The sequence below is a fragment of the Magallana gigas genome, chromosome 6, assembly GCF_963853765.1.
Source record: "Magallana gigas chromosome 6, xbMagGiga1.1, whole genome shotgun sequence".
Classification (NCBI taxonomy): Eukaryota; Metazoa; Mollusca; class Bivalvia; order Ostreida; family Ostreidae; genus Magallana; species Magallana gigas.
The window spans coordinates 8300768-8321882 of NC_088858.1; the positions used below are offsets into that span (position 1 = coordinate 8300768).

The 21115-nt window shown below is 34.8% G+C and overlaps 2 protein-coding genes across 9 annotated transcripts; both read right to left on the reverse strand.

Annotated features, from left to right (window-relative positions):
- Window positions 1-433: 433 nt before the first annotated feature.
- Window positions 434-11376, reverse strand: LOC105340120 (micronuclear linker histone polyprotein). 6 transcript variants are annotated; one of them, XM_011446005.4, is made up of 9 exons: window positions 10845-11376; window positions 9170-9301; window positions 7814-7891; window positions 6146-6238; window positions 5554-5583; window positions 3335-3488; window positions 2517-2797; window positions 2209-2394; window positions 434-1729 (listed from the first exon to the last, which is right to left on the reverse strand). In XM_011446005.4, the coding sequence occupies exons 2-9, from the start codon at window positions 9263-9265 to the stop codon at window positions 1040-1042; spliced, it is 1608 nt and encodes a 535-aa protein (XP_011444307.3). In that variant the 5' UTR covers window positions 9266-9301; window positions 10845-11376; the 3' UTR covers window positions 434-1039. The 6 variants fall into 6 exon arrangements, with proteins under 6 accessions (XP_011444307.3, XP_011444310.3, XP_019927721.3 ...); XM_011446008.4 differs by lacking the exon at window positions 7814-7891 and having other exon boundaries at window positions 9209-9301; window positions 10845-11373; XM_020072162.3 differs by lacking the exon at window positions 5554-5583 and having other exon boundaries at window positions 10845-11373.
- Window positions 11377-12707: 1331 nt separating this feature from the next.
- On the reverse strand, window positions 12708-19952 carry LOC105340119 (uncharacterized). Of its 3 annotated transcripts, XM_066088700.1 has the most exons (10): window positions 19658-19952; window positions 16831-16971; window positions 16611-16700; window positions 16352-16515; window positions 16176-16242; window positions 15442-15651; window positions 15015-15283; window positions 14719-14797; window positions 14389-14510; window positions 12708-13611 (listed from the first exon to the last, which is right to left on the reverse strand). In XM_066088700.1, exons 1-10 carry the CDS (start codon window positions 19719-19721, stop codon window positions 13255-13257), a joined length of 1563 nt encoding a protein of 520 aa, XP_065944772.1. In that variant the 5' UTR covers window positions 19722-19952; the 3' UTR covers window positions 12708-13254. The 3 variants fall into 3 exon arrangements, with proteins under 3 accessions (XP_065944772.1, XP_011444304.3, XP_065944771.1); XM_011446002.4 differs by having other exon boundaries at window positions 12710-14510; window positions 19658-19946; XM_066088699.1 differs by lacking the exon at window positions 19658-19952 and adding an exon at window positions 19049-19133 and having other exon boundaries at window positions 12710-14510.
- Between the last annotated feature and the right edge of the window lie 1163 nt (window positions 19953-21115).

Genomic DNA, 21115 nt, shown 5'->3' on the forward strand with positions numbered 1-21115 from the left:
TCTTATCCTTATTTCCATCCTTGCAGACCCACAGCCAGTGTCGCATAGTTTTACTGATAGTGGGCCAAACCATCGATCTTTGAATTCTAGTATTCTTGTTAACTAATCCACCGACAAGAGGGCATAACTCTTTGATTTTTAGAGGTAAGAAGACGAATAATATTTCACTGAAACATGATGAACACACCAGAACAGATCTTGCCTTATTTTATGTAAAATATTTTGATTTTTGAATCTTTGTTTATAAACATACGTATGAAACTTTATTTTCATGTGAAAAATTTGTTAGTCAATAATTGTAGGAAGAGGGCTGCACAAGTTAGAGAAGTTGTGCCCCATACTATTGTATAGTTATATTACAATAAAATAAACTCAAACCAACGAATTCTCACAGCCACACATACAGTCATACACGTTATGAAAACAAACACTCTTCAATTATACATTCATTTAATTATAAACTTTTTAATTGACATATATTCCAAATACACCAAATCAGAGGCAAAAAATCATAAATTACAAGTGCTATTTACAGAATATCACAGACTGTTTTAGGGTTGTAAGCCTATAGACGTAGTTGAGTATCTATCAATGGCGTCACAAGACACATGACATCATACTAATAGGGCACCAGAGAGATTAAGTGTGAGTGTATAAATTATGTTCAAGTCTAAGTGTACTTCTTAGCTGATATAGCGTGCTTGCTCTTGTGCTGTTGTGAATTATGTTATACTTTATCATATTATTTTATAAGTCAGTCCAAATTTATTGGACAGCTTTCAAGTCCCAGATCACACTACATGTAAATGTGAATTTCGAACGCCGAAAAAGCACCAGCTTGTGAAACGTATTGTAAAGATCCATTGAATATTGCGCACCCACAGGTAGATTATGACGTGATTGACTAAATTTGCGTGAATTTTGTAGTTCCTAATGGTTTAATTAGTGTGCAATTCTATCAGCGTTTACTTCTTACAATGTCCAAAGACATATATATCATTATGGCGAATTTGCGTCGATCAGAGTTGCCAGCACGTTTTCAGCCCTTGGTTTTCTTCCTGTCTGTTGTGGCTTGTTGTGCGTCTGATTTTGACTTTGTATTCGGTTGTGTAATGGTAGAACTAGTAGGGTTTGAGTTCTGTTGAACTTGGTTCTTTTGGTTGGCGGTGTTCACGTTAGTCTTGGTCTGTTCCGTCTGTTTACTTGACTGAATCTTATTAGCATCCTTTGCATTAGGCTGAGTTGGAGTTTTGTTCTTAGAGTTAGGCTGCACTGGTTGCGCAGCGGTTTTATTTTTCGTATCAGGGTCAAATGAACCTTGTGGGTTCAGATTTTTGTCCTTTGCATTAGGTTGCGCTGGATTATTAGGTTGCGTCGGATTTTTATCCTTAGCGTTAGGTTGCACTGGGTTTTTATCCTTCGCAGGCTGTTGTGCTGGCTTTTTGTCCTTTGGCTTATCATTAGCTTTATTCTGATCCTTTGGTTTAGGCTGTGACGGGTTTTTGTCCTTAAGATTAGAGTTTGTCTGCTTGTTGGCCTTAGGCGGTTGTTGACCTTTGGGTGGCTGCTTTTCCTTGGAATTAGATTGTGGTTTATTTGAGCTGGGCTTGTTTTGTTTGCTGTCTCCGGGTGCGGGGGTGTTCTTTCCGCTCTGTTTTCCAGGGGTGGGAGTCTGACTCGTCTGCGGCTCCTGCCTGTCTTTGTCCGACTTATTCGCCATCTTGTCATTCTAAACAAAAATCGAAGTACTCATAAAATATTTAAAAGATAAACAACTACATCTGTAGTAATTGAACAAAGAAAAAAATTTATGATTATTATATTTAACATTTCCTCGTCCAATAATCGTTTAAATCAAAACACAATCTGTACAAACAATGAAATATTCAAATGATTTACGATTTATTTCAAGTTTTATTGTCTTTTGTCAAATGGTTTCACAAACATTGGGTACTAAAATCAATTTTTTTCTATCATGAAACCAAAACCTAGTTATTTGTTTCCATAAAGTTAGTGAAATTGATCGATCTCATCATCAAACGCTCTCAACCCAAGAATGTAAAGCACTCAAAAACATTTAATTTCGTTAATTAGATGCATCATCGATTTTCTGTTCTTTGCTTTATCGAGACATTATGGACACAAATAGCGATGTGTTTGAAGTCATCTAAGATAAACATAGGGCGGGTTTTTTTTTAACAAACATACCCAAACATAGAAAGTCGCTGCTCCGTTGCTCACGCTTCGAATTTGTTCTAGAGAGAATTTCGATTGCATGTTTAAGACTCTTTGACTTGTTTTGGAGTTTATGTTGATGGTATCGGCATTTCGCACTTCTCTGATTAAACTTTCTTTCCCATATCGACCAAGAAGACATTGAACATCAGTCCAGTCCTAAAATTCAAGATGCATATCAAGCCTAGTTTAGACACAACTTTTAACAATAAAATCTTCAGTGTTTTATTTTCTTTTCCAATAAAGCATTGAGAAATTTCATCTAGGCAGAAAAAAGATACCCTTAATTTTTCTTCCTCATATCCTAGCAACATGTATGTCCCCATCATGATCTCATGAACGCCATCTGGCGGGTGGTGGTAACTTCGTATTTCGGAGATCGTTAATTGGTCCATAGTGAGGATATCATGGCGGTACTGATCTAGTTCCGTTAGGTGCTCGCGCAGACGTTTTGCGGATTCCAGGGAATGACTAAGCTCGGACCGGTAGTCGGAGCTCTCCACCCGGGAGATAGCTCTGTCCAACACCTCCGGATGTCGACGTAGTATTGCGTCCCGAAGTTCTATAAAAAATATGATGATGTATGTAAACAAAATAAGTACACTGTCATATTTGAATGGACCATTTATTAGATTTTGACAAAAGTGATCATTAGGCATCTATTTGTAAAGTCCCCAAATATTACATCATACTGAGTAAGTCTTCGTTTATCTTGCAAAACCCACATTGACCTAAAAGCAATTCACGCTAAGTATCGTTACACGCCACCACAAAATGTTCATGTTAAAAATGTGACGTTTCTTTGCAAAGAAAAATGATACTCGGCGGAAATTGTTACTTTGAAGCCAGTTTTACTTTCAACAGAATCTGGCAAACAGATAGGTCCTAAGAAACTTATGATTTTACTTATACTTCAACCTCTTCAGAACATATAAAGCTAAAGGCAGACTGACACATTAAAAATGATACTATTGTAAAAAAAAATAAATAACTTTTAAACTTAACATGTTTGATATCAGTAAAATTTTACAAGAGGCTGATTGCTACTATGTTTAGGTGGGAAAGTAACTTTACATTAAAGAGACCAAGCCAGTGTTACCTTTCCTGAGGTAGAGGAACTTCAGCCTCTCCAGGGCGTCAGTGCGGTCGCCATTGTCCTCCAGTTTATTCTTCTCAAAGATGAGGACGGCCTGCTCCAGCTCCTCAATGTCGGATCCTGTCGCTGCCTCCCTCAGGTGTTGCCGGATCCGCTTCTACAAGAACGGGGTAAAATAAGACCCATCATTAGTAATGAGTATTTGTGAGGAGGACGGGAGTTAGATGGTCAACAGTTTGCCCATCAATCTGCCATAAATTTCTTTAGATACATGAGTTTTATAGCTATAAGATATTTTTTATTAAAGAATAATCCCCAAATAAACAAGAACTTGGACTTTGTGTAGATGTGTCAAACTGCAATGTGACATAGGCCTGTCTATTTCATTGCTGGCCACCCAGCCATTGCTCTTTAAAATCAACAAGATTTGTCTGGATTTTGAGCTAAGACTACGCAATCGGTGCATATTTCGCTTGAAACTGCGTCATTTTCAACTTTTTTTGACGCAAGAAATAGATAGTTATATCCTGCCGAAAGTCCAAGGTCTTGTTAAAATGGTTCTAAGATTTAGAGCTCTTCTTCCCAAGAAAATTAATATGATCTAAAATCCAGCCTTCTTTCTCGCATGCACTCTGACCAGTCTGATTAAAACCACCATCAAACCCTTATCGTTGCCCTCGAGAGTAAGGAGAAGGGGTTGTTTTATCAGACAGGCACTTCAAAAGAATTGCGTGCGAGATCTCGAATTAAAAAAAAGTAAATATAACGAAATTGAATCAAAACGAGTCATTTTTAAAGTTGCAGACTTACTTTATATATTTCAACTAAAATCCAATATTACATTTTAGTGATTGATATTGTAGTAGTGATGGTACGTAAAGAAAAAAAATGGGAAATTAATTCCCAAAAATCGTGAGAAGATAAAGATATTTTCTGCACAAAGCTTAAAATTACCGTAAGATTTATGAAGATAATTGTCGCAATCAGAGACCTTATTTTGCTACGAACATTCTTGGGTAGGGAAAAAGCTTAAGGGAATAAAGTTCAAGAGGTTTTCCGAATCATTCAATATCACTTATAAAAATCCAGTTAAATTAATAAAAGGTAGTTATGGAATGAATGGATCACCTCCTTAAAGTCCCTTTGGGATCCGTAAGTCTAGAGGAGTTCGAAAGGGTCTTCTACCTTTTTTTCTTACAATTTTGTTGATTGCCAAACATTGTTAATTTTTAAATCCTAAAATAATGATTAAATGTTGAATACATTATCAAGGATATCTGATTTAATCATTTTATAATACAACAAAATAAAAAAATTAATTTAAATTAGTTAATTTATAAACAAATTAATTGGATTTGTTTTAAGTAAATACACATTTGACCCAATTATGATATCTAGCATGATCTATTTATGTAAATAGCAAGAAAATAAATCCAAATGAGATAGCAGCTGCTTTGACGCCATGTGCTCGTGTATCTACATGTATCAGTTTTAAAGTTTAATTTATTATAAGGAAAACCAATGACGCAATCTAATTGCATGACACAGGAAAGATTGTGTAAAGAACTTGGTATTATTCAATACATATAAAAAGCAACTGATAGTCTCTAAGTTATATAATGGGTTGTGAGTTTTCAGAATCATTTAGTTGAAATATTGATATGTATGTTAATGTTTGTTGTTTCACAACTTAATTTGTAAAAGCGTCAATATAATCAAGATATTTTTACAAACATACACGTGCTATAAAATGAGTGTGTCTAAAATATTGCTAATTTCTAATTCACACCATCTCATTCTCACATACTAATGGTAACTCTGCGCTCTGTTTTTGTTACGATATGTTATTCTCGATTCACTTTATGAATACACATCTTATATAATACAAATGCTATGTAATATCAATAATGAACTTAAATTAAATTACTTTTTCATGTGCTATTACAATTACTTGTTAAATCTGTTACATAAGGTATGTAAATTCATTCATGGGTCTTAAATATTACTAAGATATATATATTAATAAAGAGAGGCACACCAGCAAGCATTGAATACGAAACCCAAAGACCAAAATATAATAAAGGAGAAAAAATAGATGGAAAAGTTAATTAATTATACGCTACTCTTTGCAGTAATAACTTAATTATGCGAGAGTTATAAATTTTGGAGGGAAACACAATGCCATGAAGCATGTCATAGGCATCAAAGAAAAACAACATTACCAGGTATCCTATTTCCTTCTGTGGTTTTCCCTGGTAAAATGGAATTATAGAAAAATTAGATTTCAAGGAAAGGGGGGATGTGGATTATGGCCATGATGTTCCTTTTGATTCGTTATTGATGGCTAGGACAAAACAGTGTAAAAGGCGTAAGGATATCTTACATAATTTTATTACCTATAAATGGGCTTGGCCACGATTTCAATCACCTTTATCGAGTGAATCACCATTTTTATTGCATAACATGTTTTCCCAAAACATAAAATGTCATTAACAACATGATCAAAATATCTACACAGAGAAACGATTGTTTACATTGCTCTGTTTGGTATATCAAAGATAATATTTGCTTTCTCTTCTTCCTTCGTTAAATGGCCATTGAGATTAATGCGCTGCTATTAAAATCAGAACAAACGGTTGACCATGTTTGCGTTTCTCAAACGCATTCTGGCCTAGTTTTAGCAATATTCTCTATCAGTTTAAGCAGATATCAATGCAGCATTTAACACACAGATATCTACATTGTACGTCGTAAAACAAGGATAAAGACGCAAATGGAAAGATTGCATGTTTGACCTTTGACATAACCTCTCACCTTATAACCTTTTTCGTTGACTGGTTCCCTTGGCTCCTTTGGTTCTCTTGGAGTTTTAGCCCCATGACCTCTTCCTTTTCCGCCCTTTGATTTCTGTACGATGTAAATTGTGATATCTTTAAAATACATGGATTTGTTGCTACATGTATCACGACAAATGATTTATATTTAACCTTACTGCAGAATTTAAACTTTAAATAGTTGTTTTAAAACCTTATTTTTCATAAAAATAGCATACACTAATCTTTATAACGCAAGTTATGAAAAAAATCAAAAAATTAATCAGGGTTTATTACATATTGCAAGAGAAGTCAGACAGGTGTTAGTAACCGCTCAAACCTATAGGCGTACATGATAAATAAATCGTCATAAACCGATGCAGCCAGGTGCGAACCATTAGCCTTTAGAACTTAGATCAAATACGTGTTTTACCTAATCATAGCTTTAAAAATGTATGAATGAGTATTTATACAGCAATATTTGAACATTATGTTTGACTATCGAATAGTTAAAAAGTGATGACATTACATAATTACTGAAATCAATCTCCACATTTCAGTACCATCTCTTGATATCAAGTTTCTTGCTGCCTTGAACTTAATTTGTACACAATGAACACCATTTAAATCTTTTGTTTACATTTCGACTCATTGTCATAGGGGCAATATTCTCAGTTAACATGGAATTAATGGCGTTTTAACTGTCAAATTAAACACATTCAGGACTGGAGTAGGTTTTGCCAATGTAATAATGTTGATAAAAAAAAAACCTTTATGACTGACTGTTAACAAACGTTTTCCTTCCCCACAAAATATATTTAAGCCAAACTGCTCACACGTTAAAATAATATATATCTTTCTCTTTATCTCTCTCTCTCTTCCTGCTTTCTTCCCTCTCTTTCTCTCTATTTTTCAATCATTCTCCCTCTTTTAGATTGTTGGCTCTTAATAAGGTGTATTTCTTTGTGGAATCAGCGATGAAAACCCCATCGCAAGACTCATATACACTTACTGGCCAGCTCAAAGAAGTTTTCTCGTTTCCATTCATATTATGTTAAAACCCACTTGTTACCAAACCATGGCAACATTTTATTGTTAGCGTAATAAAAACAGGAACATCGTGTAAAATTTTTATCATTTTATGAAAAATACGCAAAATATAGAAAACATTAAATACGTCAAAAGTGGGTGGAAGACCCACCTGTAAAACATTGATATGAAGCCTGAAAACAAAAATATGTTGAGAAAATGTGCTTAGACACGTGCACATGGGTAACCATTAACACGATTAGCGAGATTTCCTTCACAAAAGTGTGAAGGAGCCAATCGGAACAGGGCGTGATTTTTTTATGACGAGAAAGATTCAGCGAGTTGGTTTACGGCCAGCAACCGAAATAATTAAGTTTCTTGCGACAAGTAATTAAAAAAAAACTTCAAGGAAATAGATAACTGTTAAACGCCTAGCGTTAAAAAAAGAGTAACATACTGATGCAACTAGTTGGTAGGTTAGTAGTATAAAGGACTGTCAAATATATGAGGATTTGAAAAGAGAATAAGTCTATACAAAGGTATTCCGAATATTGCAAACACACATGCAAGATGATAATACATGAAGAAGTCCAAGTATGGCCTTTCATATGGAAATAGAAATCAGACACCGCATTGATACCTCATCGCTTTGGTCATCTATTTTGCGTTGCTGTTCAGAGGACATGACGTCATTACTCTCTGATACAGAATTGAAATCCTGCAAACACGCCCCAAAAACCATACTGTCATGTCACTTCAGACAAATACATAAGTGCATCTTGATTTCAGTCAGTTTTGTGACCAAGAACCAGACTAAGATTTTGACATTGCTATAGAATGAGAACTATTACCGTTAAACCGTTAAAGCTGTAAAATCAATTAGATTATAATATTGGTACATAATAGCGTTTTGTTTCTTTATACATGTGTACGTTTAATAAAAATTTATGGTCCGATTTGGAGTGCAAACTTTTACTATGATGGTTTTTCAAGCCATGCTTAATGAATGTCAAAAACATAAGTTTATAGAAAAACAAAACAAAGATTATATGTACATTTAAATGAAACAGGCTCTTATAACATTTCGTTATCCCCTTTACATTTGTTTTAATTATATGTAAATTGTCCTCGACAGAATTCGAGCGATACCAGGTTGTCAACACACAGACAACCGTATTCATGTGTAGCAAGTGTATGTAACTCTTTATTTTATATATTTATGGTGATACACTACAATTACGTATTTTCCGGAGGTTTCTTCATTTAGAAACTTGTTTCGCTTCGAATTTTGTACTCTATATCAGAACTTTCATAACTTCACTACTGTTTTTTAAAAGGCGTGCAAGAAATTCAAAATATTATTTCTTTCAAAAATAATTCAAATCGAACCATACAGCTTCAAAATCAAGTAAAATGAATAAGTTAAATCATTCTTTTATAGTTTATGGGAAATATTTAATAGTATTTTCAAGCATTTATTAACTTCTAATGTAAAAGTCGAACCTATTGAGGATCAAGGGTTTTATTAGTTCTAACATTTCAATGCATTTTATATCCTAAATTGAGTAGCTTTATATTGATTTCCCATCTTTATGCCAACTTTCTACCTTATTTGTGATGTATACGTCGGCGATCAGGCAACGAATCGATAAAATAGAGATCTATTTAATAGAAATGATGTGCTGGGCTGACGCAAAATTGGCGCATTACGGCATACTCTAAAACCTGGCCTGGCCTGGCCCCATTGGCGTGGCCTCGCCTCAAAGTTGGCCTGGCCTCACTTTTGGCCTTAAAATTGGCCTGGCCAGGCCATGCCAGGCCAGGTTTTAGAGTATGCCGCGCATTACTGCCGCTAATTTTGTTAAGAGAATTCATCTAGTCTAAAGGGCATGTTTATAAATCATTTCGCTAGATCCTGCATAATTATGTTAAAGCCACTTGACATTAAGTGAATTGACGATGCAGCTTTCGTGTGATATAGTGCTTTTCCCCTCACCTGTGAATTCTTAATATTTCCATTTTTATCCGAACCAACCTTCCCTTTTCCATGGGCGTTTGTATTTACAGTGTCTTTAGAATTACCACACCCCATCTTCTGTATTTCTTGGCACCAGTTCTAATCCATCATCTTAAACAAATAAAATGAGAAAAAGTGTCTCAATAAATGTTAATATTTCAAATTTCTAAAGCAGGTAATACTAAATAAGAACTACGTTGTTTCATTTCGTTGTCGTTCTTTAAATTCCTTGCGTTTGCACACTTACACGTTTATTTTAATTTTCTTTTTATTCAAACAGAAACACGGTCGTATCTATTGTTCTCCAAATATTTTCATATCTTTAATTCAAACTTGTGCTTGTAAATATTGATAAATATTTTCAACGGGGCATCATGCTCACATTATCGGAAGTAAAACGTTTGAAAGAGTTTTTTAATTTCTCTTAATTGATCTTTTTTTTTTCATTTGATCTCAATCATTTAGAAAAAGCAACATTCCAATGACATAGGATATATTCCCTTCAGACATTAATCTTGGTAGAGAGTGGCTTTATTACAAACCCACTGACTCCTTTAATGGACTGGGATATTGAAAGGGTTTAATCTCAGAATGGTCTACAGAATGTTTACTCGGGCACCCACCGGCAAACATTCGGACAACGCCGATTAATATGCGACACACAGCTAGATTGTTAGATAAAACATTGCAGATTGGCAGCCGGAGTGAAAATGAGTGAGAAAAAAATCCATTTATTGCGAAAGTATTTTTAATAGCAGAAATGTCCTTTTTCTTGTATCCCGTTTTAACAAATATAACAAGGCTCTACAAAGCTTGGCGTTGATATGTTGAGATCTTAATTAATTTGTGATAAGAGCAGCGTGATTTCGTGGTTGTATATAAAACTTTGCGTTGGGTTTGAAAGGATTTTGATATTGAGTTAACGTCGGATTTTAATAAAACACTCGAGAGGTTTACATGAAATAAATCATACTTAATGTAATTGTATAGACAAACATAAAAGACACACTCTCTCTCTCTCTCTCTCTCTCTCTCTCTCTCTCTCTCTCTCTCTGTTTTAGTTCGTAAACATTAAAATGTATTTGTCAAGGCGCCTATGCTCCTTTTACTTTCGGACGTCCTGGGTGTTTATTTTGATTTATTACGCTCTTATATTTCTTTCGGTTAACAAGTGACTTTTTAAAACCACTTCATTGTATGCCCCTTATCCCATCAGAGTGAAAGTGAAATTTTACAAGACATCATAAAAGATTCCCAACCATAAGTCAATTATTATTATGATTGGAAAAGCACTACAGAATAAAAGATGCAAGGTGGTGTATTTTTCGCAATTAAGTACTAGTACGCTCCGAAAATTTTATTCCAAGATAAGAAATAAACACGTTTCTGTAGACTGGAGTACCTAGTCTATGGGTCCCATTTGTCCAAAGATTAAAATGTTGACGTGTTATCGCAAGTTTCCGTATAGATTTATCATAAGTGATCGCAGAGTTTTCATCATCAAAGGTGAACACCTGAAAAGGTTCGTAATCGGAAGGGTATTTCTCCCCCTCCCCAGTTTATAAAGTGTGCTGATAAATTAACACAAAAAAGGAACATATCATAACATGGTCAGAAGTTTTAATTACAAAGATAAAATTTGGAAAAATCTTACCTTAAAAGTAATAAAATTTCAAATGACAAAAAACCATCTTCTTTACATCGTGTCAGTATGATGCTGTCAAGATGATGAGAGGAGACATATATTCGCCGATAAAAACTGTATCCTATTTGTGGCCCGATTTCCGTCTCACATGCGCAAATGTTTGTTTTCTTTTCCCTCCCTCCTTCACAACCAAACTTGTATACCAGGAGAAATCAGATTGAATATGATTAAACCACGTTTGACAGGAAACCTCACAAATTCATTCAATCGCGAAACCCCTTTCACACAGACGTGACTCCTTTTGAATTTTTGTTATTTCCGAACTGCATATTGTCTGCCTTTTGTATCACAACTCAATCGCTGTTTGTTCGCGCTGAAAAACGGTATATTCTTCACTCGCCCGATCTAGAATATTTACCCAAACGTTGATAACCTGTACCGCTATATATTTATCACATCAATGGTTGAGATACGGCGCTCGGTCAAACTTACGTTCCAATATCAGGTAATTAATGTAACTTACATCGTTTATAAATCTGGTAAGGTGTGTTTAAATCCCTGCATTCACTTTCTGCATAAAACGACAAAACCATTAAAGTTAAATAGAAAACTCCTTTGTTCTGACACATTCAACCAATTCTTTCAATCTTTGTCAATAAACCGTGCTTCAGAAATCTTAAAATCAACATAGCAATTTTCTAATTTAAATTTTCCTTCTATTGTGCAACACGCAATAAAATTCATAAAAATCAATATTTTTAAAAACATCGTTATTAAACTTTTATTGTACTATCATTATCCAAGAATTTATCGATAAATTCCAGAAACAATCACAGAAACAACTATTGCTGATTTATTTTCCTTATGAAAGTACATTGCAATGTACATTAAAGAGAACTTGATGGCCGTGGCCATTTTTAGACTATACTGGTCTCATTTAGCAGAAGAGCTCTGTTTAAAAAATATGGAAAATGTTCAAATTTTCAGCTAAAATATTTGGATTTCTCCTTACTTAATAATAGTTTATGGCCTAAATATCATTTTTAAAATTGCAGATCTGATGGGTAATCTGTTGACCACACAGCCTCCTTATTTAGAGGTCGTCTGCTGACTTGCGCACGATAGTCGATGTACGACCAAACTACATTTAGCATTCTTGAGATTCGTATCAACGACATGAGTACATATATCGCTGTCATACAGGACTACATATTTAAAATATGTATACAATGTATGCACCTATTGTTTAACCATCAGTTTTCATATTTAATATATTGTATTTCCTTAACAATGCTACATGTGTATATAGAGATATATACAATAACATGTACCTCTCAAATACACCATACTTGTTCATCTCACCGATGTCAAAATAACCATGTTATTATTTCCGTCCAAGTCTTTCTTTTCCTGTCGAGCTGTACATTCCTGTTTATATGTATGTCTGTCAGTTCGTACTCTTCTTGTACCGATCATCCAAAGAAAGACAACTCCGACTGATAGCACAGCGAGCTGCTGCCGTTAGCACAACAGTATAAAAATCCTATACTATATATTGTTCTACCAAAATCACACAACTTTAATAGATGCAGGTTGTAAATTCTTAACGGTTTTTTCCTAAAAAGGAAGATTCCTGAATACATCTTTAAAACAATAATTTTTATACCCCTTGGACATAAAACACAGGGCCATCCAGCAAAACAAAATGGTTTCGTTTGTATCGAAGTTACACGTGCCCGGGCTTTTTTACCTCCTCTGGGAACAATCTTTATAAAACTGTTGCGGGCAGTTTTAAACGCCATAAATCAAATGGAATTATTTTGCCCCAGACATGACACCTGCATAAATAAAGAAAACTATACAATTTTGTGTCTAATGTCATTTAATCCCCGTAATTGATGTACATTGTACCAATGGAATTTTCATACCCTGCACAAGTTTTGGTTTTGTAAGTCAATAGTTGTCTTGAGAAGCCAAGAACATATTTAAAAAAAAAAAAACAATTCAATTAACTCTTAGTACATGTATTTGTTTTACTAGTGGTTTTAATTGACCATACCAGTATTTTCAATCTTTTGTCAAAATAAAAAATAAACTCTTGAAATGATAGTTGATAGTTTAAAATTTTTTAAATCATGTTGTGAAATTAATTCCTTTTAAATTGGAAATTATGTTTCAAAAAGTATACTATGTCATTAAAATAATGCTAAAAAATTACACATTTAAAAAAAATGCATGCTGATATATGATCATAATTCTCTGTTTTCTTTAAAATCATGGAGTGTGTATAAAGTGCTCGTGGTTGAACTAAAAAACTAGTATAAATGACAATAAATACAACAACATTTGTGCGTATGTGCATTAACAACAGTGCAACTATTATGGCGAAGATCTCGGTCTCTGTATTATGCTGCCAGAATCACGTGTCTAGTTTACGGAAACCTGTCACTGCCACTTGGTCTTTATTATCGTCTTTAGTGGTCATTTCAATGTTGTCATTAGGATTTTTCTCTTCTTTCCGGATTTTCTTCTGGTTTTGAATTGAATTCAACTTACTGCCATTGTCCTTCTTACAAATCAAAACAATCACAGATACAATGACTAAAGCAATGATAGGCAAACAAACGCCTAGGACAATGGCTGTTGTCTCTCTTCCGGCTGTATTATGCGCTTCGGTTGGAGAACTAGTCGATGATTTCACTTCCGGTGTGTGCGATGTTAATGTCGAAGTCTTGCTTGTGTCCACTTTTGTCGTCGACTTTGTTGTCGTCGTCGACTGTAAAATATACAGTGTTTTAAATACGTTTGTAGTCAGAGGAATCTCCGACGAAAATGTGGAAGTTAATGGCGATGACAATGATGAAGTCGATGATTGTGGCGACAATATGTCTCCTGTAGATGTTTTGCTGGTTTGAGTATAAGTTGTAGATACAATTGCTGGACGTTTGGTTGAGAGCAAAGAAGAGAGAACTGTTGGGTTTGGAGTCCAAGTTGATGACTGCGTCGATGATTTCAAAGTAGGCAATTGCGATGACGTAGATGTTAGAGAGGGTGTCGGTGATACCGTTGACGTTAACCGTGTCGTTGATGATGATACAGGTCTCGTCATTGATGATATAGGTGAAGATTTAAGTGAAGTAGATAGCAAAGTTGATAGCACTATAGATGAAGTTGTTGCTGGTGATGAAATACTAAATGACGATTTTGTTGATGATAATTTCTTTGGCTCTGTTGTGGTCGATGATTTTGGTGAGGTAGATGACGAAGTTGATTGTACAATGGATAAAGTTGTTGCTGTCGATGACAAAGTAGATGAAACTATTGATGAAGTTGTTGCTGGCGATGAAATACTAGATGACAATGTCGTTCTTGATGACACATGTTTCGTCGGCGATGTTGAAGTCGATTTTAATGAGGTAGATGATGAGGTTGATAACACTACGGTTGACGTTGTTGCTGGTGACGACCGACTAGACAGTGTTGATGAAGGCGACCATTTTAGCGTTGTCAAAAGTGGCGCTGTTTTTGTTGTGAGTTTAGATGATATACCGACCTGTGTTGTTGTGGTATCTGTTGATTCAGTAAGTTTGGTTGACTGCAGTGAACTTGTTGTTGGTGGTAATGTTTGTTGTGTTGAGGTTAAAGTCGTAGTAGCGGAAGTTGTAGTGAGTATACCTTAAAAAAATAGAAATTGGAAACTATTATCCATGGGTATCAGAAATCATGTAACTTGACGTATAATTAGAAGATCCTTTGATTATCAGAATGGTGGTTTGTGGTGTTGTTGTTTATTTAACTGCTTATCTTAAAATCTAAATTTAATCAGTTCACTTCATGGACAAGTTTAAAGCCTTCAAAATAGATGTAAAGAATATGGACTTACAATCGCCGTTTTCTATTTTTATGTCGTCGACACCGATTACTGAACCAAGATACCCCGTGTAGGAACCTTCCAGTACAATCTGTGATTGGAGTAAGAAATATGCATTTATCTAATGACATGTTTCACACCACAAAAGTACATCCATAGGTCCAGTTCCGTTTCAGTTTCAGTATAGGTAAAAACCGTAGTCTATTTGAAAGCATGGAGACATAATTAGATAATGCATACGGAGACATAACTAGACATTGCTTTGTGTATATTCTTAAAATGATACATTGGAAGGATTATTTACTAACCTGAAAGTATTTTGAATTTCTCAATGTGATCATTACTGTTTTCCATTCTGAGGGCGTCCTGGAGGACTTTTTCGCCTCCTCGCTTAGAAGCACCAGTTCCATGGAGGGGAGCAGTCTCTGGTACACAGACAGCGTGCCACTAGAAATTTTCGCCTGATAAAGCTTAAAACTCAGACACGCAACACCGGCATTTTGTAGGACAGGTGACACGATTTGTGCGGCATCACCATTCTCACCTAGATTCCAGTTGTTTAAAAGAAGGTAATTACCTGAAGAAAATTAAAAAAATGAACCATAAAGAGCGTGCTGGTTTTGCCAAGGAGATGGATTTGGTGAAAGAGTAAAAGAATTTCTAGAGCTCATGAGTTTAGATGGTTTTTGATTGGTCATGTCAGTGATCAGCTGATAGAGTAATCAAAGAATATACCTTTTTGTCCCGAGGAATCCCCAGGTATGTATGTATAGCCCAGGTGTGTAAAGGTCTTAGATGTTATGTTCCAACCAACATTGTTTCCGATGGATGGAATAAGATCCATGCCACATGCTCCTGGTCCTAGGTCAAAATTGCAGGCGAAGGGAAGTTTCCTAGATGGCGGTAGAGTCGATGTTGGGGCATGTGTTGTCGTGGTAATTGGAGCTAAATTATATGAATTATAAAATATTTTGTTTTAAAGAAATAAGAATCCAATAACATACGTATCATCGCGAAAAAAAATCGGGCACTATTGAGCGAGTTCGATCACAAACTACGGTCGCCGTGGTTCGACTAAAATGAGATCGAACTCACTTTAGTCCTACTAAAATGGAACCGTGGTCCATCCAACGGAGAGACTCTGGTCTGTCTCTGGTCAGGTAGTTTAAAGATGGCGGCGGAAAGCGGAACCTCCGAATTTTGCTTATTTTAATCAGCACAACATGCAATGTGTTAAATTTTAGCGCACACACATATGATTCAATGTGTTTACAAGTTATTTCCCTTCTTTTTTAATGAACAATAAAATTATGGGTAACAATTAACATCTTTCTCATTTTTTCAACCAGACATCGACCAATGTGCGTTCGAACACAGACTTGCGCACCATAAGTTTTCCTTACTATCGTGGTTGAACTCTGGTCAATGATCGAACTCGCCCACCAGTAGATTTCTCAACACGTATTTACCAATTTCTACGTCATCAACGGCTAAATCTCCCCCATAAATCAATCTGGCAGTGGCACTGAAGCTGATCTACAGAAACATGTTCAGTATGTAACGAACTAATTTAATCAATATACATGTAACAAATAAAAAATGGTCGTTCTTACTTAAAGTTTAATTTATAGAATAAAGATATTACCACGTAGCTCCCCCGGGGCAAATTGACCGAGGCTTGAATCCACGAGGGCCCTTGTCGTCCCTGTTTTTCCCAGAGCACCGTTTTCGCTCCATTTTCAACTTTGCCCAATGTCAATTTTCCAATGCCAACTCCATTCATATAATACCAGAATGATATTTGTAGATCTGAATAAAAAATAACATGTAGGCCTAAACGCATATATGCATGTAAGTAAATCAGCTTTTAGATTTATCATTTTTCATGATATTGCATATTTTACCGGAAGTGACGTCAACGTTAGATTCTACAACTGCGATTGAGGAGTTTCGGCCATCATGGCCTCTGATGAAAATGTATTTTCCATTGCCATCTGTGACAAAATATCAATAATTATTGTAAATTAATAAAACAAAATCTATATTTTTAATATTCGATCGTAATAACGTGTTCTGTATATATAAACAAAGGAAAATATGTGAAATGGTGGTTATATAAATTACACTTTGTTGTATGGTCTCCATCTGGTCCTGAGAGTCTATCCCGTGTAGAATTACTCCCTAAGTGCCAGGTAAATCCTCGTGAGTTAATGAGCGGTCTCCACTGACACCATCCATTGTCAAACGTACAAGATGGTGGTAAAGCTAAAATTGACAGAGGCAAAGATCAGGTAAAGTCGCTGAACTCTTTGATTTTTCTTTGAGACTACGTGTATTAAAAAACGAACAAGTGATCTGAAACTTGTTTTTTTTTTAAATGACGTCAAGGTTCGTTCCCAACCAATCAATCGTTGTCTGTTTGATACAAAGTAAATCAGTGCAATTGTTAAAAATATTTTAAGCTGAATTCAGCTAATTGAACAAAATAAAACTCGTATCGATGTCAACTCATCAAGCAATGTCGCCCCCACTGATGCCAACTCTTCCCACCCCAAAACAAGGTCAACCAACCACTGAAATAACGGCTCAACATGTCTTCCATCCCCTTCCAGACTATGACAGCCTCAATGTCATGTCATATATCGTAACATCTTTATATAAACTTAACTAAAATGTGAGGGGCGTTCAATAAAAATAACATAATAAGATATTTTTTTTATTTTTAATGGTTACCTTTGAAATATTCTCCAATTACAGACAAACATAATTTCAACCGATTGATCCAAGCCTTGAATGCATTCATGCATATAATGTTTTATAGGGAATGGTACTCATGGGCTTATAAATGGCAAAGCCCAAAGCATTCCTTGAAGCATATCTTCCTCCTTACAAGTGCCTTTTTAAGTCACAGGGAGACAAGTCGGGTAAATAGGGAGGATGAGGCAAAACACAGTTCTTAAAAAATTTCTACAGAGTTTTATCATTATGATAGTCTGACACATGCTTTTACATAGCCTCTAATTTCAGCCTCTTTGGATGACTTACCTGTCATATTTTCATACATTTTCTCGAGTAGGGGTCAAATATCAGCATCTCAGAGGACTATTCGATGATGAAACGTTGTCCGACAAACGGCCATAAATAGAATATTAACCAAATTATGCATGAAAATAAATTAAAAAGTTAAATGAACCCTGTATTTTATGTAATCTGATTGATGACATTATTTATTGAACGCCCCTCGTGCTATCCAAGTAAGACAGAAGCTGACTCACTAGAAAACTAAAATGTCCTTGAACTATTATGATAAAGGTCACTTTTTTGATTAAATGAATCCACATTAATTATGCAGTTTCTATATGATATTTATCTGCACTCTGAACTTTAGCTGACGCACTAGCAAATTGAAATGTCCTTGAACTTTAGTTCAATCTCGCTCATCTTTGACGAAGAAGACATGAGCTAGATTCAAACTATCACCAATCTTTCAAGGACACAAGATGAATGAACATGAGAGTTTGACAGTTCATTCACGTAATCTTGTGCAACATCGCATGATAAACTAACCTTGTACCTAGACTTACTTTTGAATGCATGCACTTGTACATCTAGAACTAACGATTGATTTCTTCACCTTAAGTGTTCGGTCAATAAGATTAATTGGTGGAGTACTGCAAGGATGCTGCTTATCACAACTTGTATTTACATAAAGCAAACAAACATGTACACTGAGGTCAAGACGTATGAAAGACTCACATCAAATAATAGATTGAAAATTCTTAATCAAATATGTTCATTTCAAATAATATAAACGCATTGATACAGATATATTGATTAGCCATTCAGAATAATTCTCAGGAAAACAATATCGCGTATAGTTTGATATCCTTTCCTAAATGACTTGAATGTATTTTCACTTTGAAGCACAAACAAATATTTTTTGCGAGTATTATATTTTTCGCGAGAAGAAAGTATCTTTATAATCAACATTTTCAATTTCTTAAAAAAGCGTGCCCCTATTATGAGATCATAGCCATTGCTCATCATTTAGTAAATAAACTAAATTAACACGAAAAACATATCTAAGTATATAGCATGAATACTCATGAATGTGGATTGGCTAAATCAAAATAATGTTTAAAGATAAAACGAATTTACCAGTTGACCAAAAACATTTAAATACATCTACCCAACGACCGACCCCTCTAATGAATTCTTTAAAAATAATGGCATTATTATATTAGAGTTTTTTTTTCAAAAATTTCAACCAAATCAAAATAAAATAAGAACTATCAATTAAAATGAGTTTATATGAGAAATTGTCAGACTAAATACTCAGTACCTGTCTTCAATAAATAAAACAAAACCTAAAATACTTAAAGTTGACTGTGTTGTCCAAGATGATGACCGAATGATCCTTATTTCAGTCATGATAAATACAGAATAAAACTGCACTGGTCATTCATGCCAACATTAACTTGGCCAAAGGTCACGTTCAGATAAAAATTTACAACTCAATAGTAACTCAATTCATAAACTTGTATGGTGTTATCGCATTTATTTCCGATAACAAGGAATATTGGGTACAAATTAACTCGTACGGTTTATTTTTCTCGGATAATCGTGTCAAAATAAACTGTGTATTTAAACGTAGTTCTTGTTGCAGACAATTTGAGCTTATAACAAACAATCAAAAAAAGGAAAATGAAAAAAACAAACTTAAATCGACTGCATGACTTTTTCGCTCATTCTGTTTTTATGTTAAACGAATAAGTAACCACAGCAAAATTCTGATTAAATCATTAAAATTTAAAATTCTGTTTTATACTTGTTATAAAATACTTGATCAATTGATATATATTAAGAAAACTATATATATTTAACGATTTGTTAATAAAAAATCACAACCCGCTCCACCCCCGCAACTTTTTCTACATGATAAAAATCCTACCTGCTTCAGAACAGCGCAATGATGCTGCTGCAACGACACACACGAAAATTTGTAATTTCCACATCAGAAAATTTGACTGAATGGGACCCCCTGGTGTATACTAATCAGGTACTATCAATAAGCTAGCACATCAAGGGATGAGAATTTGATCAGCTAGATACGTGGAGATACTGGGGTCCCTATCTCTGGGTCCTTGATATCGGTAGGACAGCTGCTGTTTCAACAGACGTCGCTCTCTCTCCCCTTCTGGTGGTCACTGTGTCTCGCTCAGGTGAAGGTCCCAGTTGGAACCGCTCGATGCCGAGTTTCTTAACTCCTGTATGGGCCCCCTTATCTGCTCCTGTATAGAGCCCATTCAAAGGTTTGAGAGAAAATTAATCGTGAAATAATTTTATTAAAGCGAAATTTTTTTTACTTGAAATGTAAGTCATATGTTGGTATTTTCTTAATTCATTTCATTAAAATTAATTTCACTGTTACGTATCTGATTCACGCAAAATCTATACCACCCTTTTCCCTTTTATACAACACAAATACTACTACGCACAATAAGAATTATTCGATTTCAAATATTTAGCATCATTTTTTCCTATTGTAAATCTTCTTGACATATGAGAGGCGATGATCCGTATCAAATACGACGTACTATACTAGTTGTCCTACTCATTCTACTGTACAATTTACTTTTCAGGTGTAACCTCTTAATTGCTTATTTATTTCAGTGGTACTTATACTTGTTCAAGCTACACTATCGTTAATTATAACAAAACAATCTTAAAAACTTCTATTAATTTGTTATATTTTGCTTGATTTTAGTTTGTTTTTCTTAAAAAGAGGGAAAACATGTATAATCTTTAAAAAAAAATCATATACACATGTATGTGGAAACTGCATCTGGCCCCAAACATTATTTACAAGAAATGAACACAGTTTAATTTAATATCTTTTCTTTGCATCATCGTTTTGTGGGTTATTTGAAATAAAACTTCTTGATGTGTGTGTGTGTGTGGGGGGGGGGGGGGTTGATAGAGTTGTTTGCCATCCTGACCCTACAATTAATTTTGTTTGACCTTGACATTTCATCTGACATATACAATGACATGCATCACCAGTAATCTGGCGTCAAGTGACCATGACAATACTACTACTGTATTAGAATAACACATCAAACTAAAACGAATATATAAGCTGGATAAAGAAAGATAATGATGTTCTAGCTCCTGAGAATTATATGTAGAGCAAAGATGAAAGACTTAAAAAATCGTTTTGTCATCAGAACTTAGATACTTTCGCATGTTACATTACACATATAGATATTTCATTGTGTAATTAATATTAAACAAAAGTATGTCAAAGCCCACATAAACCTATCTAAGTGGGTCGTTACAGTTGTGTGTCTGTGTTTACTCTGTTATCGCCCCATGTTTAAGAGAGAGCCCACCTGATCGACAGACAAAA